This window comes from Scatophagus argus, chromosome 12 (assembly GCF_020382885.2).
Source record: "Scatophagus argus isolate fScaArg1 chromosome 12, fScaArg1.pri, whole genome shotgun sequence".
NCBI classification, from domain to species: domain Eukaryota; kingdom Metazoa; phylum Chordata; class Actinopteri; family Scatophagidae; genus Scatophagus; species Scatophagus argus.
In genome coordinates, this window is record NC_058504.1 from 17,688,991 (window position 1) to 17,711,280 (window position 22,290).

A 22,290-nucleotide genomic window follows, 5' to 3' on the forward strand; every position below is an offset into this window, starting at 1 on the left:
CAGATTTAGATGGGTAAAAAAAGGAACTTTTTAAAATAGCTGCATCAGTATTCAAAGGCTTTACTGTGTTAACACTTTTTATAATACAGCCTTTCTTTCTTTGATATTTGGACATTCAGAGGTTGATCATGATGAATGGGAAACCATCTTGTTTGATGCTCGCTATTCCACTGATATCATTAGCTTCCTATTAACTGGGTGTGATTTGTGGTTACAGTGGATTTACATTGTGTCATTTTCCATATTTTCCTTCCCGAGCTCTTATTTGCAGAGAAAAGGCCATTATCTGTACCAAACTTCACCTCTGTAATTTTGTAAATGAATTCTCCACCCTCCCTGTCGTCCTCCAATTACTTTTCTCATTCTGCCTGGATTTCATGGTCACTTCACGGTCACAAGCATGTCTCTTTTCCCCTTCGTCTAACCACCTTTTTCGTCTGTCAGGGAAACGCAACCACTTGCAGGTTCATGGTGGTGTTCGCACAGTTTTGTATTTGTGTGTATGTTTGTCTGTCTGTCTGTGTGTTTGTATATCAATATGCATGTATCTGTGCCTGACTGGTGGCATACCATGAAATTGTGGTACGCGATCAGTCAGAATGACAATAAGGCATTATACTGCTGATAAATTAGATAATCTGTCTCACTGTGATGATCAGGGGAGGTTGGAGTGCTGTCACCAGACTAATTAACAAGAAAAAGTTTGGCGTGTATGTATGTGTGCGCTTCAGCGACCTTGAGGAAAACACCTGCGTGGGTGGAGTGTGATTGATATGCGTTCCAGATCTCGTGATCGACCCCCTCAGCTTTCTCCACTTCAACCATCTATCTCTTATTCCGTGTCCTTTCTTCTCCTGCTCAAGTAGTATAACAACTATGAACTAGTACTCAAGCCCTTATACTGAAAGCGGTATGCATAAACACAAACGCATTCTTTTGTACGTACACACCCACCGACAGACACACACCCACGCACATGCACACACAAGGTCACACACCTGTTCACTATCAATATACACATCAGTCCACATATCCATAACTCCAGCCATTCTGACTTGCACACTTTGGCCCTGCTTTTAAAGAAATAATTCAACATTTTGGGAAATATGTTGATGAGAAGATCACGACCACTCTCATGTCTGTGATGCAACTGCATGGCATCTCCCACTTGCTTGTTCTTCTTATGGGAAATAGTGTTTGTTGGAGGTTGGGGAGGCAAGTGGGAGCACATACCATTCTGTCAATATGATCTGAAATCTTGATTGCTTGACACCCAAGTATTGTGACTTTATGGATTCTTGTTAGAGGCTGCCAGTCAAGTTCGAGAAACCAGGTTTCACTTGCTTCCAGTCTCTTTGCTAATCTATGCTAGTAGACTTATCCAGCTTTATGCTTTATGTACTGACAAAGAGTAGTATCAAACTTCTCATCTAACTTTTGATAAGAAAATGAATTTCCCACAGTTTTTAACTGTTTGTCTCACATAATCATAAGCCTAACCTGTATTATATCCACTCAATTTCCCCTCGGGGATAAATAAAGGAATTCTGATTCAACAGACATACAATGCACATGCACAGCTGTTGATGCTCACAAAGCCTTGTTTGCCCATCTTTGCATAATGCCAGCCAGAATACCCCCACATTTCCCAGGCCATTCAAGGTACCAATGCATTAAGGCTGAACTCCTAATAGCCTGTGTGATGGATGCCTGATCATAATGAGCTCTTTATGAGACTTAATACCTACTGTTAATCAATGGACATAGCAGGGCTCTTTTCAATACTACCTTCTAAGCATTTTAAAATGAGCCCCCACTGAATAGATTGACTCACATTCTGTGTGTCCTTCTCTCTCTTTTCCTCCCTTCTCATTGTTACTCCAACCCAGCATGCAATTTGTTACATCACATATTCCAAATCTCATCTGCTCATTAGAAATGTCTTTGACCGCTCTGATATCAACACATGCTGTCCAGACTGAGAGATATTTTGATAAAAAATGCAATGCTACGCTGAAATGTGGTTGGATAGACCAGACTTTACTTGGCCTGAAGCAAGAGAAACATGGATGACCCATATATTACCATAAATATCCCATACGGGCAGCTGCTGGAGGCGTTCCTGTCAGTTACTGCTGGTTATTGTATTGTTGTACTTTGATCTTTGACTGCTAATGTAACGCATTGCTCAAGGCCGCTACGCTAGTATCATGCTGTATTAGCATCATAATCATGTACGATCTGCATTCAAAGCAAAAGATTTGAATAAATTAAAAGTATACTGGTTGTGATGTGGTAGAAATGAGCAGTTCACGTGTTAGCACAGTGGAAGTGATAAATTCTACATGTTTACACGTGTTTAGCTGTGGCACACTTATTAGTTGTGTCAAGTAACACTGTTACCTCAGAACCTGTACCCCCATACTGTATATGTGCTTTTTAGTGTGTTTGTTTCTGGGTGTTTGCGACATTGTGTGTGTGTGTGTGTGAGTGTGTGTATCTGTGTCTGGCTGTGTTTGATTATCCCTTACAGCCTCTAAGGGAGCGGGATTCATTCTCACTCTGATAATGAGGGAGAGACTAGCAATGCCCTCAAGTCATTTCTCCTCTTCTTCCATCCTTCCTGTTGCATCTAGCTGCCTTTCTTACTTTGTTGCCCTTTAGTTTTTCTTCCCCAGTCTAGAAAATCTGTCTCTTTTCTCATAATTTTGCCTTTTACACACTTTTTTGTTTCTTAATTCCCCTTCTTGTCATTCATCATTTTTCCCCCTTTGTGAGTATATATATACATGCATCTCAATTTAGGATGGCATGCTTGAGTTACTTTCTGTTTTTATGTCATAGATTTAAATGCTGTCTGGCCATTTTTCATCAGCGCAGTCGATGGTTGTCTATCTCTGTGGACTACAACGCTGCCAGCTCTGTTTCTCCCCGCAGCAGCCTTACTTAAGCCACATCAATACACCGATGTGTGGTATATTTGCCTGGTTGCTCAAATGTCCATTTGCCGCACTTCCTCTTTGCTAACTTTCCCTGTAGATTCTCTGGGGAGTGCAAAGCAAGAGTGAGTCACAGCAGTGCATCCATTAATTTTATACTAACCCTTTTTCGTTTTGTTCGCTCTCTCCATCTCCCACTCTCTCTCTCTCTGTCTTCCAGGTGACTGAAGTGGAGATTGACATCACTGAGGCCTGCTAGGACGCCCCTCCATCTCCCCCTCACTACCTTCTGCTCCTGCTTCACTTCCATCTCTTTTCCCTGGATCCCTATCCCCCTGCACCCAACTTCAGCATGGATATGAAGGATCGTAGGCACCGCTCCCTGACCAGGGGTCGCTGCTCCAAAGACTCTCAGTACAACACCGCCTCCTTGGATGCAGATGAGTGCCGTGTGCCTACTCAGAAGTCCTACAGCTCCAGCGAGACACTCAAGGCCTTCGACCATGAGCAGAGGCTGCATTACGGTGGCTGTGTGACTGACCTGGTCCACCACGAGGCTGATGAGTACTCCAGGCAAGGTGGGTTTGTGGATCAAAGCAGCCCTCTCAAATTTCTTATGTTTGGAGCATTATTCATTATCTACACAGTGCTGGATAGGAGACATTACATGGAAAATCAAGCCAATTTTATGACTAACGGAACAGTATAACATTTTGGGAAACATATTATTCTTCTTTCTTGCCAAGAGTGATTTTAGAATATTGATACCTCTCACGTCTAATGGATCTCCAGCCAGTAGCCAGGTGGCTTTACACGGGGGGTATAACTATCCTTGTTCTGTCAAGCACCTCAAAAGCTTGCTGTTGAACATGTTCTATCTTGTTTCTTTCATTTGCACAAAAACCAGCGCTTCATATTTATGATACAGACATTACAGTGGTGTTGATCTTTTCATCCCACTTTCAGCACGAAAGCAAATAAACATATTCCTAAAAAGTTAATTTGCTGAGTTTTATTATAAAGCGTAGAAGAGAGGTCTTTGCATGCTTCATCAAAAAGAATGTATGAGATGTAATATGGTCCCAGGATTATAAAATACTTTTTTTTTTTTTTTAGATATAACGGACAATGAAGGCTACCAATAACAGCTTTAAAGCAAAACTAAATACTCAAGGATGTAGAAATTTCTTCTCAAATTTTACAAAGTATTTCTGCTTTCAGCTCCAGTAAGCAACTCCGTCTCCTATCCAGCACTTAGGGTTGAGCCAAGTTCACCTAAACACCTGAACCCTTCCACTTCTGTTCCATATGCTGTTACATCATCAACATCTACTATCACAAATTCAACAGTCCCAGTATTGGACATCCAGTTCTATATTACTTTTAGCCACTGCATGTTTCAAGCTGTTAAGTAATCAGCTGGTGTAAATGCTGCACTTTGCAGCAGAGGACCAAAGCAGACCTTTAGCACTGGCAAGCCTGTCATAATGAACTTCTGTATTCCCCGGTGAGCAAGCTAGCCGATAGGCCGATAGGTCATCTCTAGAGGGGTGGGCCTGTTCTCATAGGCATGTCTTTAAACCGTGTGTGTCTGTCTCTTGTTTATGTGTATGTGTATGTGTGTGTGTGTGTGCATGTGTGCACATGTGTATATTGCAGGGGGACATGAAACAGGCAGTATTGATCTGTGGCTAGTGAAAGGAGTCAGACTCAATGGGATTGATCTTTGCTAAGCTCTGTTTTCTCTGCATGGACACAGACAGGAGAGGAAAAGAGCTCAGAGAAATACAACAGTGCAGAAGTAAGACAAATAACAGTAAAATCCCCCCAAAAATAAATAAATATGTATGTATGTTCTAGAGTTCTTGATGGTATTTTCTAAATGGAGCATCTTCATTATAGCTTGAAAAGGTAGACCTGTCATGGTTTCATGTCTGGCTACGCCAGGTTTCAAGCAATAAGCGAAAATGATCAATCTGACAGTAGTTTAAAAAAGAAAATGGCACTGAAAGAGAACAATGCAACAGAAGAGCATGCTTTGCTCTGCAGAGGCCAAGGTAACGATAGAAAATGGAGGATTGATTGGCGGGATGAATGTAAGACTAGGAGTCAGTGGTGTGTGCTGTTCGGACACACTCCACTGCTGCACAGAGCTGACCTCACACCAGGCGATGGCTGGTCGATACCACAATCGTCTCAGCCTATCAGCTCTTTCGAAAGCCCAGAGCCACAGATGCATCGTGGGAAGTGTGGCCACAGGAGACCAACAGTGTTGCAGTACCATATGGACTGTGACACCACGGGACAACGAGTTGCGCTAGAAGGGAGAAAGAAATGGAGTTGGAGTGAGAATGATGCAGAGAGAGAAGCAGCAGATAAATAGAGGTTTCTTCATCATTTGACCAAATATTTATGTAACTAGTGCATGAGAAAGTGAGGAATTGATGCAATGTGTTTTTCTTTTGAACAGCTTGTAGTTAACAGGCAAGATGGTGAGAGTAGACAGAAACTTTATTTTCTTTAGCAGGAGCTACAAAAGTGGACATAGGGGAGAATGAATTCTGATAATGTCCTCGTTTTATTAAATATCTCACAATAGTTTGAAGGAGAGGTTTGGAATCTGAACTGACCTGTTATATTAGTAATTCATGCACTGATGGCCGCACTAGAAAATATGATTAACTTTGATTAAATAATAATGATGTTGTTCTTTTGGTTGGGCAAGCCTTCGTGGCGTTTCTACTTCTTGTTAAGAAGTTTTGAGGCCATTCAAACCTATTGTTAGACTGCAGTTTGGCTTTAATGGTTATGTGTAGCGCAACTAATTTGCAGCTCTGCCGCGTGTTAATACATATTGACTTGCCCTTACACCTGTCATTAGATCCATGTGTGAGACAAAAAGGTGTCAGTCATGCACAGGTGGGATTGGAGCCGAATGAGCATATGCTCATATACAAGCTATTACTGGCTTTCATATTGAGTAGCCTACTAACTCGCCTGCAGCCGTTGGAGAAAAGTTCATACGTTGATGATTTTCACTGTCACATTTTCACTTTTGCCCATCCATGCAGTAGAGAAAGAGGTCAGGGCTCTATGTGGGCCAATCACGTTCTTCCACACCCAACTCATCCAACCGTGCCTTTATGGGGCTTTGCTTTGTGCATTGGGACACAGTCATGTTGGAAAATGTAAAGAGTCTTCCCCAAACTGTTGTCACGAAGTTGGAAACATAGGATTGTCCAAAATGTCTTGGTATGCTGAGCGTTAAGATTTCCCTTCACAAAGTAAGGGGCCGAATTCCTGAAAAGCAGCCCCATCCCAATACTTTTGTCTATATAGTGTATAATATTCTACAGATGCAAACACTGCTTAGGCACAATTGCACATTTTTCGCACTTTATTGGTTGCAGCGTGGGCTGTTTGTGGCTTGTGAAAGTTCATTTGCATTGAGTTATGCAGAGCAAATTATTAGGAGTATAGCAGATGTCCTCAGAATTTGTCCTGAGCCAAATCAAGGATCTTGGGATGTGATTCTGGAGCTGCACTCCAAGAACACAAACACTTTTGTGCAGTTATCAACATAATATTTTTTATTGGAAGAACAGGTTTATGAATAGTTTCATTTTTTTCATTTCAAGAAAGTATTGGCTTTATCATTTCTAGATTTGTATACTAGTATGGCTACAGCTTAACTGTCTAAAATAACTTACTGCACATCATTTTGTATTAAAAGCTTCACTGTTTCCTGAGGCATAAATTCATTCAAAAAGTACATCACCTCCCTTTGGAAGCATATTTGCCGAGTGCTTGGAGTCTTTCTGGGGGAGGTCCTATATTTGTTTTTTGTGACTGTGGACTTAACTCCCAGCCCATTAAGAAACTGTTGTCTATTTAAAAGGAGGAGAGAGGAGCTGATGTCAATGACTTTTATTTAGGCTTACATTTGTGCTTGCATTTGCTATTCAGAAAAGTCAAGTTACATCTTTTTGTGTCTCCTTTGTATATTTTCTTTGCGACGCAAGATAAAGCATTATATTGACTGTTCATCTGCAGGAAAGACAGACTTCACACATAGCATATAAACTGAAAATAATGTCAGTATAACAGCTCTAACTGGATACCATGAACATAATATCAGATTGAGGGAATTATTTTACAACATGTGGACTTTTTAGGTGATTCATTTGTTCGTTTCAGTTTATTTTCAGTGTTTTCATACTACTTGTCCCAAACAGCTCCTTGTAGATTTTCATAAAGCGGGTGTATTCCAACGGACCCCTGCTTTCATCGGATCTCATTCCACTTTCCCCATTACACACTTATTACCTAGTCTGCTTGGATAAGCACAGCCAAATAACACATTCTTTCCTCACCATAACATGCAGCAGCCTGGAAAGCTCATTAGAACTGTTCACTGTTTAACACCACAAAACAACATATTTGAATACATCAGCAACTCCAAAGTACAAGCCCCAATCACATATAACCAGAAATATTACAGGAAGCGTTGCCTGCATCTTTGTTTCATTGTACAAATTCACCCAGTGTCAGCTCCCTGTCACACTGTTAATTGTTACCATGATTTCACAATAGGAGCGGCACGGTGGTGCAGTCGTTAGCACTGCCGCCTCATAGCAAGATGGTTTGAATCCTGGTCTGGGCCCTTCTGTGTGGAGTTAGCATGTTCTCCCTGTGCCTGCGTGGGTTTTCTCCGGGTACTCCGGCTTCCTCCCACAATCCCAAAAACATGCACGTTAGGTTAATTGGCTACTCTACATTGCTCCTAGATGAGTGTGAGAATGTGTGGTTATCTGTCTTTGCGTGTCGGCCCTGCAATCGACTGGTGACCAGTCCAGGGTTTACCCCGCCTCTCGCCTGTAGTCAGCTGGGAAAGGCTCCAGTCCACCCGTGACCCTGACAGACAAGCAGTATAGAAAATGGATGGATGGATTTCACAATATTTAACAGCATTATATCACAGTAAAATACCATATTCAGAATTACTGTAAAATTAATATAGGCTAGTTCATCACAGCAGTGCACCTTGCTGTAGCATTTGAACTGCACTTGAACCACAAGCAAGGGATCTGGGGAGATCTGTAGGCTACAAAGTGAGACACAGACATTGGTGACACAGAGCGTTGCATCAAGGGTGCTAAGCAGTCAAGAATACCAATAGCTAAAATAAGTCATACTCCATAGTCTGATTGCAAAACGGTGAAACTGTTACTTTTCCCCCCTCCACCTTGAGAATAACTAATCTAGCTTTCATTTAGGCTTGCTTCAACAAGTGAAGCTATTGTGTCCCCTTCTAGCAAAGGCTCCAGCACCCTTATGACCCTGCTTTGAAAAAGTGGAAATAGAAAATGGATGGGTAGATGTATATATACAAGGAATTATTGTAATTTACAGTATGTAGTTGTAGATTTATTGTAACTTACTGTGAAATAGTTCAGATAAATTTCTGTGAAAATAATGCAACTAGCAGCCACTAATTTGCTGTGAGTTTACAGTCAATAATTTTATAGTGGTATCTTTTTAGCGGGTTAGCTTGAATTGAACATGCATGGGCCACTGCTAATCAAATAATCCTGTGACACAAATACAATGTATCAAACATAGATGCACGATACATCTCTCCTCTAATACTACAGTCACTCTTTGTTTCTCTGCAGTCTTTCACCGTTCTGTCTCTCCGATCTTTCAGCACACACTGTAGCCAACATCTCCTTGTCTCTTCCCCAGTCCATCTTTGCAGCTAATATTCATCACATCTCTATGATGGGTGGTCCACCTCCAGGCAGCAGGCATTACAACAGCAACTGCAGTCTCTAGAAGCTTTGGCCTTACCTTTTAGAAACATCTAAATGAGCCCCTCTACATTCTCCTCTGTTACTTTTCCCCCAGGGATAGAAACCACACAGAGAATCCAACACCCACCTGCCTGCCTTACTGCCTGGACAACACTCAACATCATCTACTGTCCATACTCATTCTGCTGCTGTCTCTTTCCCTCTGAGGGTCCATCTTTCCACCTCTCACTTTTTCTCACTTTTTTATGCCCTCTTTTGCTCTTCTGTCACACCTTTCATGTCTGCTTTCTCTGTCTCATTCTTTTAACCCCCTTTCTCCCACCCTTGCTGTTCCTATATTGCTGCTTTAGTGATCACATCACACATTTGTTATGTTGGGGCCCTCACTGTGGCTTTGTGAACACTACTGTGAGTGTTTTTTTGTGATTTTACACTGGGTTTTGTCTCTTATGTGAGCTCTATAAACTTGACAAGTGTGAGAGCTATATAATCAAAATGAGCCCAGTCAGAACTATAAGAACCCACAATAAGCCTACAGTATAATGGTCATACTTACCTCCGTCCTTTTTTTCCATTGAATTTGATGTGACAAATGACTGCTTTAGCCAAGGACTGCTTTGTACAAAAACTCTGCCAATCTCTGCCGTTCACATCCTGGCATGATTGCTTCCACTGCCAGTATACAAGACCAAATGGCAGGAAAAATAAGCTGCTGGGTGTTCAGGAGTGAGCTTTAGCCTACAGACACATCCTATGCTTCCTTTGTCCTCTCATTCTTTGGGAGGAGAAGACGTCCAGCAAGTATCAGCAAGAACAGCAGCAACAGCCTCTCATAATATTGTGCCCTCTTTAGCAGGATTCAGGGACTCTCATCCCTGGTTCTCATATGTGACATGTTTGCAAAATTCTACATTTATCAGATGAGATGGACATGCACGACAAGGATACAAATGTGCATTATCAAGTCTTCGACTAATTCAAATTCCTTACAGTCTGTCTTTACAGACTTCATTGCATTAAGACAAACATGTTGGTACACAGGTGGTACAAGACTAAACGTATCTCCCACTGCTACAGAGACCCAGGGTTTGATTCCTGGCAGAGTTGCCTTCTGATGGCTTCCAGTGAGCACAATTGGCTGTGGGAAGCAGGTGAGGGTTCTTGTCCTGGTCGCTTCACTTGCAACTTCTGCTTAGTCAGGGTTCCTGCCTGTGGTAGGTGTGTATACCTACCACGTGTTATGCCTTCTGGTAAAGTGTATTGCCTGCAGCAGCTAATGACACCATGTGTCACAGAAGTAGTGCATATCTGTCTGCAGCGCTGCACAGACACCATCAAGGACTGCATTGCGTACAGTTCTAGATATTCAAAATTAGGAGTAAACAAGTAGAAAAATCCACAAAAATGAAATACAGAATGTGTGTTTGTATGGTACTTTGTATTTATGCATGCCTGTGTGTGTCCTTGTATTCCATTGGTGCAGTCAACCTGGACTGCCAATGATCAAAGAGAGAACAAAGCAGCTGCATGCTATTAAAAATAAATGGTGGTGAGATTAAATGTGATCCCTCCCCTCTTCCTCCGATCCCTCTTTATCTTTGTCTTCTCCCTGGCATTCTGCGCTTCTGCCAGCTGCTGACACTCAAAAGCATCCCGTAGCTGCAGCAACAGAACAGTGGAGTCGCTGAAGAATATCCTGGGGCCGACTCTACGCTCCTCCAATTCTCAGTGCACTCCCACTCACCTCATCCCAATGTTCACTCTTTTATAGACAGGAAACTGCTCATGTGGGTTTGTATGTGTGGTACCAACACACGCAAGGAGGTCTGTAAAGGGGGACTTAACTGAAAGCAGCATCTGGTCGAACATTTGGCACTCTTACACACACACTCAGGCTTACTGTACAAGTCAAAAGAACCCAGTTTGACACACAGTAGCTCTTTTTCCTGCATCGTGGATATGACTGATTAAAAGTTGTTTTGGGACAAAGAAGAATGCCTGACAGTAAGTACAAGTCTGTCAGAACTTCATATGCACCTGGGATTCTTTCTATAACATTATCCACACAAATCAAGAGTACACCTCAGCTTAGTTTGTCAAACCTTGTCTATGCTATAAAAGTAAAAATGCTAGTTATTAGCACTGATGTTGACACAGGTGCACGCGCGCGCGCACACACACACGCAAACACTGAGTAACAAATGAGACAAATAATAGGAAGAGGTCAGGGAAATGCATTCTAAAGGTGGCAGCATTCAGCGATGCCAGCTGTTATTCGCACAGACACACATGCCCTGCCACACGTACACACAAATATTGGGAAACAAACAAGACAATTAATTGACAGAGTCTGGGGAAATGCATGCTGACATCTGCAATTTTCTTAGACTAAAAATCATTTATTAGACAATGTTGTGTGGGTTTTGTGAGAGTTGAGTTAATCTATGTTTACTATGTAATGACCCTCTTTGACTCTGCTTTGGCAGCTTTTGATAAATGAGGCAGATTGTAAATGTCAGTGTTATCAAGTGGCATTTTTTTCCTTTCTCAGCCGAGTCACTGGCTTCATAGACTGTACCGTAATTAAACATGTTCCCCAGCCTCAGAATTTAATTGTGTGTATGTGTATGTTTGTGTGGGGATGTATACCACATTTCTTAGACACGTGTGTTTTGATACTGATTCTGTCTAAATGATGATTTACAGATTAATGCATGTGTAAATAAACTTCAGTCACTATAGGATTACCATACAGATGCATACACAGTACTTATGATAAAAAATACGAAATGGTAGGCATGAGAAGATGGAACAATGGCTTATGTAAGTGGTAATAAATGATGTGGTGTATAATGTACAAAAATAAGTGATGAAGTAGAGGCAGAGACTGTCACAACAGGCAACGGCTTTTTCTTCACTAATAAATTCTTAGACAACTTAACATTAAAATGGCTCCACCTGGTAACATATTATTCTCCATGCAACGAGTCAAAATGTTTTGTTGTCTGTTAACCAGCATCAAGTTGCATCGTCAAAGGAATTTTCATGATCTCAGAAATATCTTTAGTCTGCCTGTAATGATAAACTGTCTCCCCATAGGAGAAACCAATGTTATTTCCACAGACTGTGCTGCATCACTTTGCTCTTCTTTTTTGCTGTGTTAACTATGGTGTCTTATATAACATGGCATAGCTGTAAGATAGATTATTATCATATCTGTTGAATTACTTCACTGGTGAAAAATTGGATATTCCAGTCAAAATCGGTGCAGTCTATGTTTTACCTCAGGCCCAAGTGTTTCAGTGTTCTCAGGTCAGATCCATGTGTGGGGGGTGTGACAGTGTGCACTGGCGTTTGACAGTGTCTTTTCAATAATACCACTTACCATTAAGAGTCACCAAAAATGGACATTTTCCACTTTTAAGCAAGATTTTAATGGCCTACAAAAACAACAAGTGAGGAGAACAACAATGAAAAAGGAGGACATAGAAAATCTAACAAAAAGAAAGACAAAGTGTATGTGTACATGCATTAACCATCTTAACAGTATGGTCTGATAGCCCCTTGACCTACATACTTTGTGAATCCCAGAATAAATCCATCATATCTCATTTCCCTTGATACTGAAGATCATATGCGACTGTATTATACAGAATTTTCAGTACCAATGCATTACTTTCCAAAAGGATATTTATATACATGTATGTAATTTATCTGTATAAATCTCCAGACTATAAATTATTTATATTAAAAAAAACATTTAATAGTTTTTTGTCTAAATTCCTGAAAGCTCTTTAATATTAAAATTAGTGTCTTAGCAGATGTGCGTGGAGTTTTCAGTGTTACGAGCAACAATTAGGCCCGTGTCCCCGTTTAGTCAACTGCGGCCTCCTATTCATAGATGAGAAGTGTTTCATTGCTTCGCACTAAACCTCTCAGTGACAAGACCTCCTCCAGAGTGCATGGTGTTATGTCATGTTCTGTAATGTCCTGTCCAATCCAAACTGCTGTCTTCTGGGCAGGGGAGTAGAACTAGCCCAGGGATGGATGACATTTGTCACACCTATTTTGGTGTCCTCATTAGGAAGTGCAAGGGCCCCTCTGGCTCGGGCAGGAGCCGAAAGAACGGATGTCATTTGGGAGGTGTGGGAAGTGTTTGACCATGATGGGCGTATCTGTCATGTTGTTACTGCACTGCTAAAATTGGCGTTAATGACATGACAAATGTTATGGGATATATATGTGAATATGCATGCGTGTGAAATAGCTTTTTGGTAATTAACACCAAAACGTTCGAGGTTGACTGTCAGAGTGCCCCATAATTCTGCGACGACATGCCAGTCACATAGTGAAGACATTGTTTTAACAAACTGTATTTCAGCTACTGCCTCTCATGCACTATGAACACCATAAGCATTTTGGAAGACAACAAAAGTTTAAAGGAGCAACAACACCAAATAGGCATGAAACCATTAAATGAAATAATAAATTAATATGCATCCATATTCAAATTAAACAGACAAGTATTTATTTATGATTTATGTATTAGCTTGTCTCCAAATGCAACATGACAATGTACTTTTTTTTCCAAGAAAAAAACAAAAATCCTGACATGCCCATTAAGATAAATGAATTTGTGGGAGTTTAAAGTTAGAGTGTGCATGCTAACACTTTGTTTACTTATTAGAGCAAAATCCACATGTTTAACTTCCAGATGTCAAGATAAAGCACTTTAATCCTGTCAGTATCATCTGCTACAAACCACTTATTTTTTATTTATTTATTTCTGTTTTTTAATCCTGGCAAATAAGAGTCGAAGAATAATCTCCTTTTTGAGAGATGAGGTATTTTATCTGATGGTCACGAGAGTGATGACTGAGATAAGATATTTAGCCAAAGAGAAAAGAAAGACTTCTAAAGTAATACCCTCTTTAATACTTTGACTAGTGAGCAGAGGCGGAAAAAATCATATTATTACTATGATTGTTATTGTTGTTTTGCAAGATGAGAGGCCCAAACATTTTTTTATCATTATGAAATAATTGGATATGATCAAGGACACAGCTAGAATTCTGAAAAATCTTTTGTGCATGGCAAATATCATTAAGGTTAGCAAAATACTGTGTTTACAGCTAACTGTATTTACTATATGGTTATGCTTAGGCTACTAAAAGACAAAATCAAAGCTGCAGTGACACTTGGGAATAGCAGGATACACTGTAGCAGAATAAGCCGCTCTAAACATAGACGAATTATTGCCTTATTAAGTTGCTGTGACGAATGTTAGCAGACACAGAGCAACATTCGCATTCATTTGGAGTCATTTTTCTGGCCACCTTCACTTTTGTTTGGGTCTTCATTGTCTGAGAAAGATCAACTGTAGCTGTTAAATGTTCCTGTATGTTCACAGGCCAGACTCTAACTTTGCTGTCTGGTGCTGAGCAGGTAATGGGCAGTGGGTTTATTAGAGCTTTTTTCCTGGAAACAGCTGCCTGCTGTATTTAGAAATGAGATTGATGAGAGCTCTGAGAATGAACCAACACAGTGAAGTTATAGCTGTAAAACCAAAACAGGCAGCTGAAAGACAGTGAAATAAGATTAGGGGAACTGCATAGCTGGGTGATAAGAATATAAAAAAAAAGAAGCAACACTAACTGCAGTCCTGTGAGATGATGCAAACTCCCTTCTCCCGCATGAAAGTCGGATATCCACCACCTTGATGCTCCTTTTTTTCCTCATTATAAAGCGAGCACTTTTTCCTGCTCTAAACATGAACATTGATACATGATACACAGATACTGAACTGGTGTTTCCATGTGTAAATGAAGTATAGTTTAAAAAGTTTTACTTATAAATTAGCATTTTGTGTGTGAAAACAATGTAATACCAAAGAATGTGATCTCATTATCACCACTTTTAGAGGTTTTGTTCATTAGCATCCTCACTCAACGTGTGCACGTATGCTACTGTGCAACAGTCACTCCAGTATAATACACTACTTCACTTTATCACCATGGAAACCAGGATTTGTGATGTTTGCTCGTATTCTCCCATACTATAGATGAACCGCAATCCCACAAACTTCATTCTCACGGCCACAGACAATAGTGACCTTGAACTTTGTGTTTTATATAAATTGTATTAAAGTCAAAGCCAGTCTACTATGTACTGGGGTATACGCAGTACCTCTCTGTCTGTCCCCTGTCTCTGTCTGTCTCTCCCTGCAGAAACTGTTCCCCATGACTGAGGGTTTCATCATTCTCCACCACCACTTCTTATGATACCTTTTTCATCGTCATCGGCTTGACTCAATTCCTATTTTTTTTCCCCTTATCAACTTAAGAGGAGGAACATTTTTCTCCTCTGCACACAGTGTCGCTCAGCAGCAGCCTGTGTGAGTTAAACTGAGGATCATTTTTCATTGCTTTGACACAAAATGAATTCAGTGACCACATCTTTCAAAATTCATGAATTTTCTCACTGAGACCCCAGCAATTGTCTCTAGACTATATTCCATTTTGCATATGTGTACATAGTAATTTTGATTTTCTAATTTAATTACTATCTGTACACAGAGAGGAAGACGTTGGAAAAGTGTATTTATGTAAACACAGAGATAGATAAGTGTCTGATAGAGGATGAACTATTATTCATTCATTATATTCATATATATATATATACAGATTATTCATATATCTGTATCATCAGTAGATGTTCTATGCATAAAGTATGTCATTTTCATAGTGTTTACACAGTTTTTTGTATTCAGTATTCCAAGTAAGATAAGACAAGATAGTATTAAAATAGCAGGACAGAAACTGTTTCAGAGCTAAGAAATACAATTATTATTACTATTATTATTGCCATTATTATTGCCGTTAAAAAAAACTGAAAGTAAGAACACACAAAAAAATGCAAATAACATTAATAATGGGGGACTTTAAAGGAGGCAAAAATACATTTAAATATTTTGGTAGACTTTTTGGATATGAGATTCTGTTGTGTGTCATTTTAATGTGTGTGAAGACAACTGCAGAGAGTTTTCAAATAGTGAAGTTAACACCAAAAAATGTGTGTCAGTAATCAAAAAAAAAAACTGTAACGATCCCCATCTTGTCTTCAGTTTTGCACTCCCCACTCTCCTTCACTCTCCTTTATTTTTTAATGGCAGTAATTTTTTTTTTTAAAAAAAGCATTTCATCTTGTACTGAGTCACTAAGTTGGTTGTTGAGTGTGTGTGTGTGTGTGTGTGTGTGTGTGTGTGTGGACTTGCATTCCTGAAGTTGTGAGGACAAAAATCTGTTTACGCAGTCACATTGTGAGGACCTGCCTTATTTATGGGAACAAAATGCAAGTCCCTACAATGTAAATTCTTAAATATTAGTGTGAAGACTTGCTTTAGGCTGTGGTTAGGTTTTGGTTAAGGTCAGGGTTAGGATGAGATAAGTAATGTTTATTGTTATGGTTAGGTGGTGGTTAAGCCTCCAGGAAATTAATGTAAGTCTATGTAATGTCCCCAGAAGTGATGGAAGCATGACTGTCGGTGTGTGTGTGTGTGTCTTTGTATACATATATATATATTCCACAAGCCTAAAAGTGTTAAAGTTGTGAGCCAATGGTTGTTAATCTTAAAACCACTTTTAAATTAAATTCATTTTTTTCAGTGGTTGTAAAGTGCAGTGCAGATGAATCGTGAATTGGATGCAAATGAAAATGGAAAATAATAAGAAATGACACATTTTGGCTGCTATTAGCAACAAATTCTGGCATTTTCTTAGCAGTGACAAAGAAAATAAGGCTTTTACTGTTATAACAGTAATTTCAGCTATTTCAGGGCATTGCCGGGGAACCTACCGTGCACAGTTACATTTGCTTCCTGATTTTGATGCATCCTCCACCCAGGAGCAAATCAGTTCACTAGTTCAGCACTTCAGGACAAATCAGAACTTGCTCCGAATTGGCACTCCCTCCAAAGCTCAAAATGGCATGTCCAAGGGTGGCCTGCACTGTAAACTATTAAATCTGGAAAAAGCAACATAATTGCAGGCACTGAAGCCCACACGTTCTGCCTGTTTTACATCCTTTACAGAATTACACGGTGGGGTGAGGGAAAGTCAACCAGCATAATGCAGAGTCCTGCTGCCTATACTTTGCCTGTCAAACTGCTAACAAGCACAAATGATTTTTTAATGATAGGCCCCTCTATCCCACAAAGCTGTCTACTCACAAACACACACAAAAATACTCACACACACACACACATACATCACACATTGCACACATTCGCTCCCACACACATTCATAATGAGTTTTATCAAGGGAAGTACATGTGGTTTAATGGATCACTGCAAATGCCATTCCCGCTCACACTATTGTATTCGAGGTCCAACAAGATGCTTCTTTTCCCCATGTGTCACTTATTTTTCTGAGAAATGATGTGCAGCATGTGAATACTCCAAATGATGATGTATTTTAGATGCAGGAAACTAAAGTCCCTACTGTGTGAAGGCACAAGTGAACCTGCAGCTTCACCCATGCAATGTTTCAAACAAACTAGACATAGACCAATTATCAGTGTAAATATGTAAGATTCAGTGTGTGGCCTGTAGTTTGTTGCGTTAAGAAAACTGCATTGCCATTGAGACCTTAAAATAAGTATATGGAATTAATTCAGACTCATTTATATGTTCATATTGATTTATTTCAGGGACATATTTATTTATTTATCTTTTCTGTAGTTTTTAAAATAGGATTAAATGGCATTCATATCAATAGATCCACGAGTTTGAAGGCTTACCAGGCTTAAAAAAAAGTCAAGCCAAGTTCCACTTTCTGGCCGGACATTGAAATAAATGAGGTGGCTGCGTCATGTCATGCAGGTCTAAAGTCAGTCCTGCTCATGTTCTGCCTTTTCCTGTTATTGCCGTTTCACCTGATATAGCACCGTTTTCATTTGAATTTGATTGAGCGTAATGATTGAGTCTCATCTTGTACATCTCATGTTCTTTTATATGCATGCTGACAAAACAGGCTTATAATCTAAAGTGTAGACCACGCTACATCGTAACTCGGTAACTGTGCATGCGTCTTTTTTCGCACACTTACACACATTTCACACTGTTCTGTCGTTCTTTCTTTTCCTTCCTTCCACTCTGCATTTCACTGTATTTGGAAAATTATCCAAGGAAGCACTCGAGATCATTCTGCTTTCATCTAATAGCACGTTCTACGACATATGTCATAGATGTCATAGCACACACATAGATAGTGTTAACCCACTTAGTAGTGCTCGGACATGTGCATGTTTTCTCCTTTTTATTGTTATTCCTAATTCATTAGAATGCAGAGATTTCCTTCCTTCTTTCTGCTCTAATCTTTGCTTTTCACCTCTGTTAATGAAAACATGCAGGGAAGCACTCTGCCTAAGTAATGGAGAGATACAGATGTTAGCAGCCTAAGGCAGCTGCAGGGGCTGCGGAAGGATCAAAACATACATTAATGTGCGTTATAAGCCAACAATGACAGTGACAGGGTTGCAACAAAGAGAAAGGCATTGATCTGATTAGAATGCAGCACCACATTTGTCCCCACATTTGTCATAATATCATGTAACAAACATGCGATTGGTTTTCTATTTATGGAATAACTGAGATAGATTTTCATGTCTGCTTCAACCCGTAGCACCAATCCATCTTTCTCTGAGTGCATGTAGATTGCTACGGCATTGGGCTGTGTCAACCGCTGATGGGAGTGATTGGATTTTGCATGTGTAATCACTGGTTATGGGATGTTAATTGTACAGAGCTTTGGCCTGTGGGATGTAACGCTGGATATGTGTGGCAAGCACACACGCACATGCACGCACACACTTTCCTGTTGTGTAACTGCTTTCATGTAGTGTTTGTTTAGATTAGAAGATGTGTTTGTGGCCCAATTATTGTTATTGTGGTTGGATGGGGTGATTTGCATAAAGACTAATCCTAGCTGTGATTGTGGAGTAGACACTTTTCTGGGGAGCTGTTCAGTTCAGGATGATTTGCTGGCTGATGTTAAAGAACCCATGTGCTTCACTCTCTCAGGCCTCCTGGAGTTCTCTCCCGTCCTCCTGCGATACTTCATCTCAGGTATGGATTCAGCGAGTAGAGTTAGATCCTGTGCATACAGTAGAGCTGCAGTGTAAATTACCATCAGATTATAAAAGTCCCTAGTGTTATGTATAGTAAAGATGATTCCTTTTGTTGTCCTTTTTGACAAGTGGGAGGAAAAGACAAAGAAGCAAAGAAGACAAGGAATGGTAATATTCCCTGGTGTCTTCCAGTGCTTGGGTAGCTGGTTGAATGCTTGGCAAGCTGTAGCCTAAAAGCTGAAACCACCTGTGGAGTTATTTGCTTGCCTCTGCTGTCTAGTCTGGTCCATCTGTTTGTCTGAGTAGAAGTATAGAGCCTTTCACCACTTCCCTGGCTAAGTTTCCTACCAGGCCTTCCCTCTCCTCATTACTTTCAGCACAACTCTTGAGTTTCGGCAAGGCTATGAAGAGGAGCCGTGAAGATCCAGCAGACGATTTTCATCTGTTTAATTCCTCTCTCTGTGATTGCGTCCGTACGCCTGATGAGTCACAGTTAACCCAGTCACACAGCTGTGTGATTCCCAGCGCATTGATTCATGCAGTGTGCCGGCACAATGACAACCTCTCTTCACTTGCCTCTTCCTTTCCCCTCCCTCACAAACTGCTAATGAAGTGAATCACAACTGTTTTTCCCCCGATCCCTTTGCCCCAACAGCTGATGGTGAGCGATTGCATCCACAATACTCTTTTAATTAGTATAGAGAATAAATTGGTTGAGCATGCCTTTTTCCTTAATTGCTTTTTCCTCAGCTTGGATTTAATTGGGCTGCAGCACTGTTTATTGATCTCCTTTGATGTGCTTTAATTTGGATAATTTTATATATTTATTTTGGATGTGACGAGATGGTTTGTCTTGAGGGGATAGTGTTAGGCAGCGGGGCCAGTACTGCAGCAGACTGCAGTATACTCAGTGAGCCCGGGGTCCAGCGTGTGATGGCAACTAGGTGGGGAGATGAAACTCAGAAGGCAGAAAAGAAGCTCCACTACAGTCTGAGAGGTCTCAAGTGAACAGCTCTTTGATCTCACATCAACATCTCATGAATGCCAATGCGGAGCAGTAAAGCGAGGGAGGCAGGCCTTCTAAGCCAGCCTTAACAGGCCTGCAGGCCAGTACATATTCCTTCCAGCAGCCAGCTTGGAGTTTGTGCCTGATTCATGCTGTGTCATCTCTCCCCCTCCTGCCTGCCACAACAAAGACCAATTTTCAGCCTCCTCCTCCATAGTTTCATAATTAGTGTGCTTCTCTGCGTGTGATTGTGGGTTTGTTGCTCGATATGCGTGCGCATTTGGTTGTGCAAGCATTTGTCTGGGAGAGAGTCTCCATTTACTGCTTTAATTTACTTCACTCTCTACTCGTCAGTGATGTAACTCCACCCTCTCCCTTACAGGGGGTAACTTCACCCTGGCCGAGCTGGGAGTATGTGAGCCAGCTCCCCCTCCGCATCCTGCTGCTGTTCCCTACTGTCCAGACCTGAGCCTCCTCCAGAGGGGTTACTCCCTCAGTGCCGGCTCTGATGCTGACTCGGACCCTGAAGGGCCGCTGTCTCCAGAGCGAGCCATCCAACTGTGGGCTGGACAAGGAAGGGTAAAGTCTCGGCGCAGCTCAGGAGTGTCCAGTCATGAGAACTCTGCCCTGACCCTCACCGATTCAGAAAATGACAACAAGTCTGACGACGAGTCAGGTAGGACCAAGGACAAACTCGGTCAATATGGTATATATATATGTATTACAAAATCCAAGCCCAACGATTTGAGAGAGTGTGTGAGAGAGCGATGTTCCCAGAGGGATTCTCCATCCTCTGGCAACTTTGTTTATTGCTAACTTCCCATTTCCTTGTTAATCCCAACACAGTCGTAAACTTGCGTACAAGCTTTGTCGAGGTGTCAATCGAGGTTAATGAAAAGTGGATGGAAGGAAAAGCAACAGTCTAATTAATTGAATTCTCAGCAGCCGCACATATCAGCTGTGGATCAACCTCTGTTGGACTGCAGGCCTCTGAATCAGAGACAACTTCTGTCGACTGATCAAACTACTCAACACCTATTAAACACGTCAAGAAACACCTTCCCTGAGACGCGCCTCTCATCCCATCACCCGATAATTGCTTTGTGGTTAATTACCAAGCTAATCTTGCAGCTGCAGATATCAGCCGCAGACACTGCTCTCACTCTCTTTGTCTCAGGGCCAGGAGAATGCCACTAACGTCCTGTCGTCTGCATTTCTAGACCTTGTAAAATTAGCTTCTTAATCCGGTACTATATTGTGATAATCATTTGCCTGCGGTATGATGTCACTGAGAGTTGATTGTTGAGAAGATCAGAAGTTGTTGTTGTTTTTTTTTAGTTTCCAAAAAGAAACTTTGTGAATAAGTGTGATTCATGGATATTTTTGTGCTCCTGGTGGATCTAAACATTCATTTGTCTATTAGAGAAATTCATATTGATGATTATGCAGAAGACATGTCAAATCAAAGTCAATTAAATTCAATGCAAGACATCAGAAGTTTTCCTTCTGTAGAAGCGTTTCGGGGTTAGGAATCATTGGCTCACGCATTTAGGCTTGTCTCATAGTTTCACAAACCAGAGATTTAGATCAGCTTCACTGTTTCTGCCAACATGAAGAGATCAGAGATAGCACGGCTGCTTGATAAAAGGACCAGGTGTGTGCGTGTGTGTGATCAAGTCAATTCGTTTTTTAGTTGCTCTGAATGAGGAAATCTCACCGTTCATTCCTGCATCTCCCTGCAATCAGGACAGTTGATACTGGAGGCACGTCACACCTCAAAGCACCCAGAGGAAAGATTTCACTCCCACCAGACCTAACCGTTGTGCGCGCCCCAAGCAGTGTGGGTGCTGAATTTGCAAGTGTGCATGTGGAGGTTACTGTCATTGTCTGTCTATAAGCGATTTTGTCTGTCTACGGGTGTGAGAGCGTGTACAAGCTCATAGCCTGCATGTGTGTGTCAAAGTGTGAAACAGGAGCAACGGGAGTGTCAAAACAGCAGGAGAAGGATGTGAGGGTCTAATAATAGAGATTGACAGAGGCAGACAGAGAAACAACATCATAAACACATGCTAACAAATCAAAAAGACGGTGACGTGTTAAAACACCAGAACAGCACGCTGCACCACTCTCATCTCGCAGCATCTCTAACAAGCTTCAGAAGTCTCACCTCAACTTGCTTCTCCTCCTCCTCTTCATCTCCCTCCTCTCCCACCTTTCTTCTTCGTCTTTCAAGCCTTTTCGTCTATCTTTTCTTTGCTCGCGCTGTGCCTCTCACCATCCCTCGTTATGCTCCTGTCAGTACAGCTTGCCAGCGTGACTGACAGGTGTCAGTTTAAGGGTCTAGGTTTCCCCTTCAGGGCATGAGCGTACATGTAGATGAATGTGCGCGTGTGCCCTATTGCAGAT

The 22,290-nt window shown here is 41.1% G+C and overlaps 1 protein-coding gene across 1 annotated transcript in view; it reads left to right on the plus strand.

The window, feature by feature from the left end:
* Positions 1 to 21,195, plus strand: part of LOC124067984 (teneurin-2) — a 65,051-nt gene extending 43,856 nt beyond the window's left edge. Inside the window, exons 2-3 of the mRNA XM_046405810.1 lie at positions 3,160 to 3,517; positions 20,267 to 21,195. Coding sequence (XP_046261766.1) covers positions 3,292 to 3,517; positions 20,267 to 20,700 — 660 coding nt within the window. The 5' untranslated portion in view covers positions 3,160 to 3,291 and the 3' untranslated portion in view covers positions 20,701 to 21,195. The remainder of the gene's footprint in view (positions 1 to 3,159; positions 3,518 to 20,266) is intronic.
* Positions 21,196 to 22,290: the final 1,095 nt, after the last annotated feature.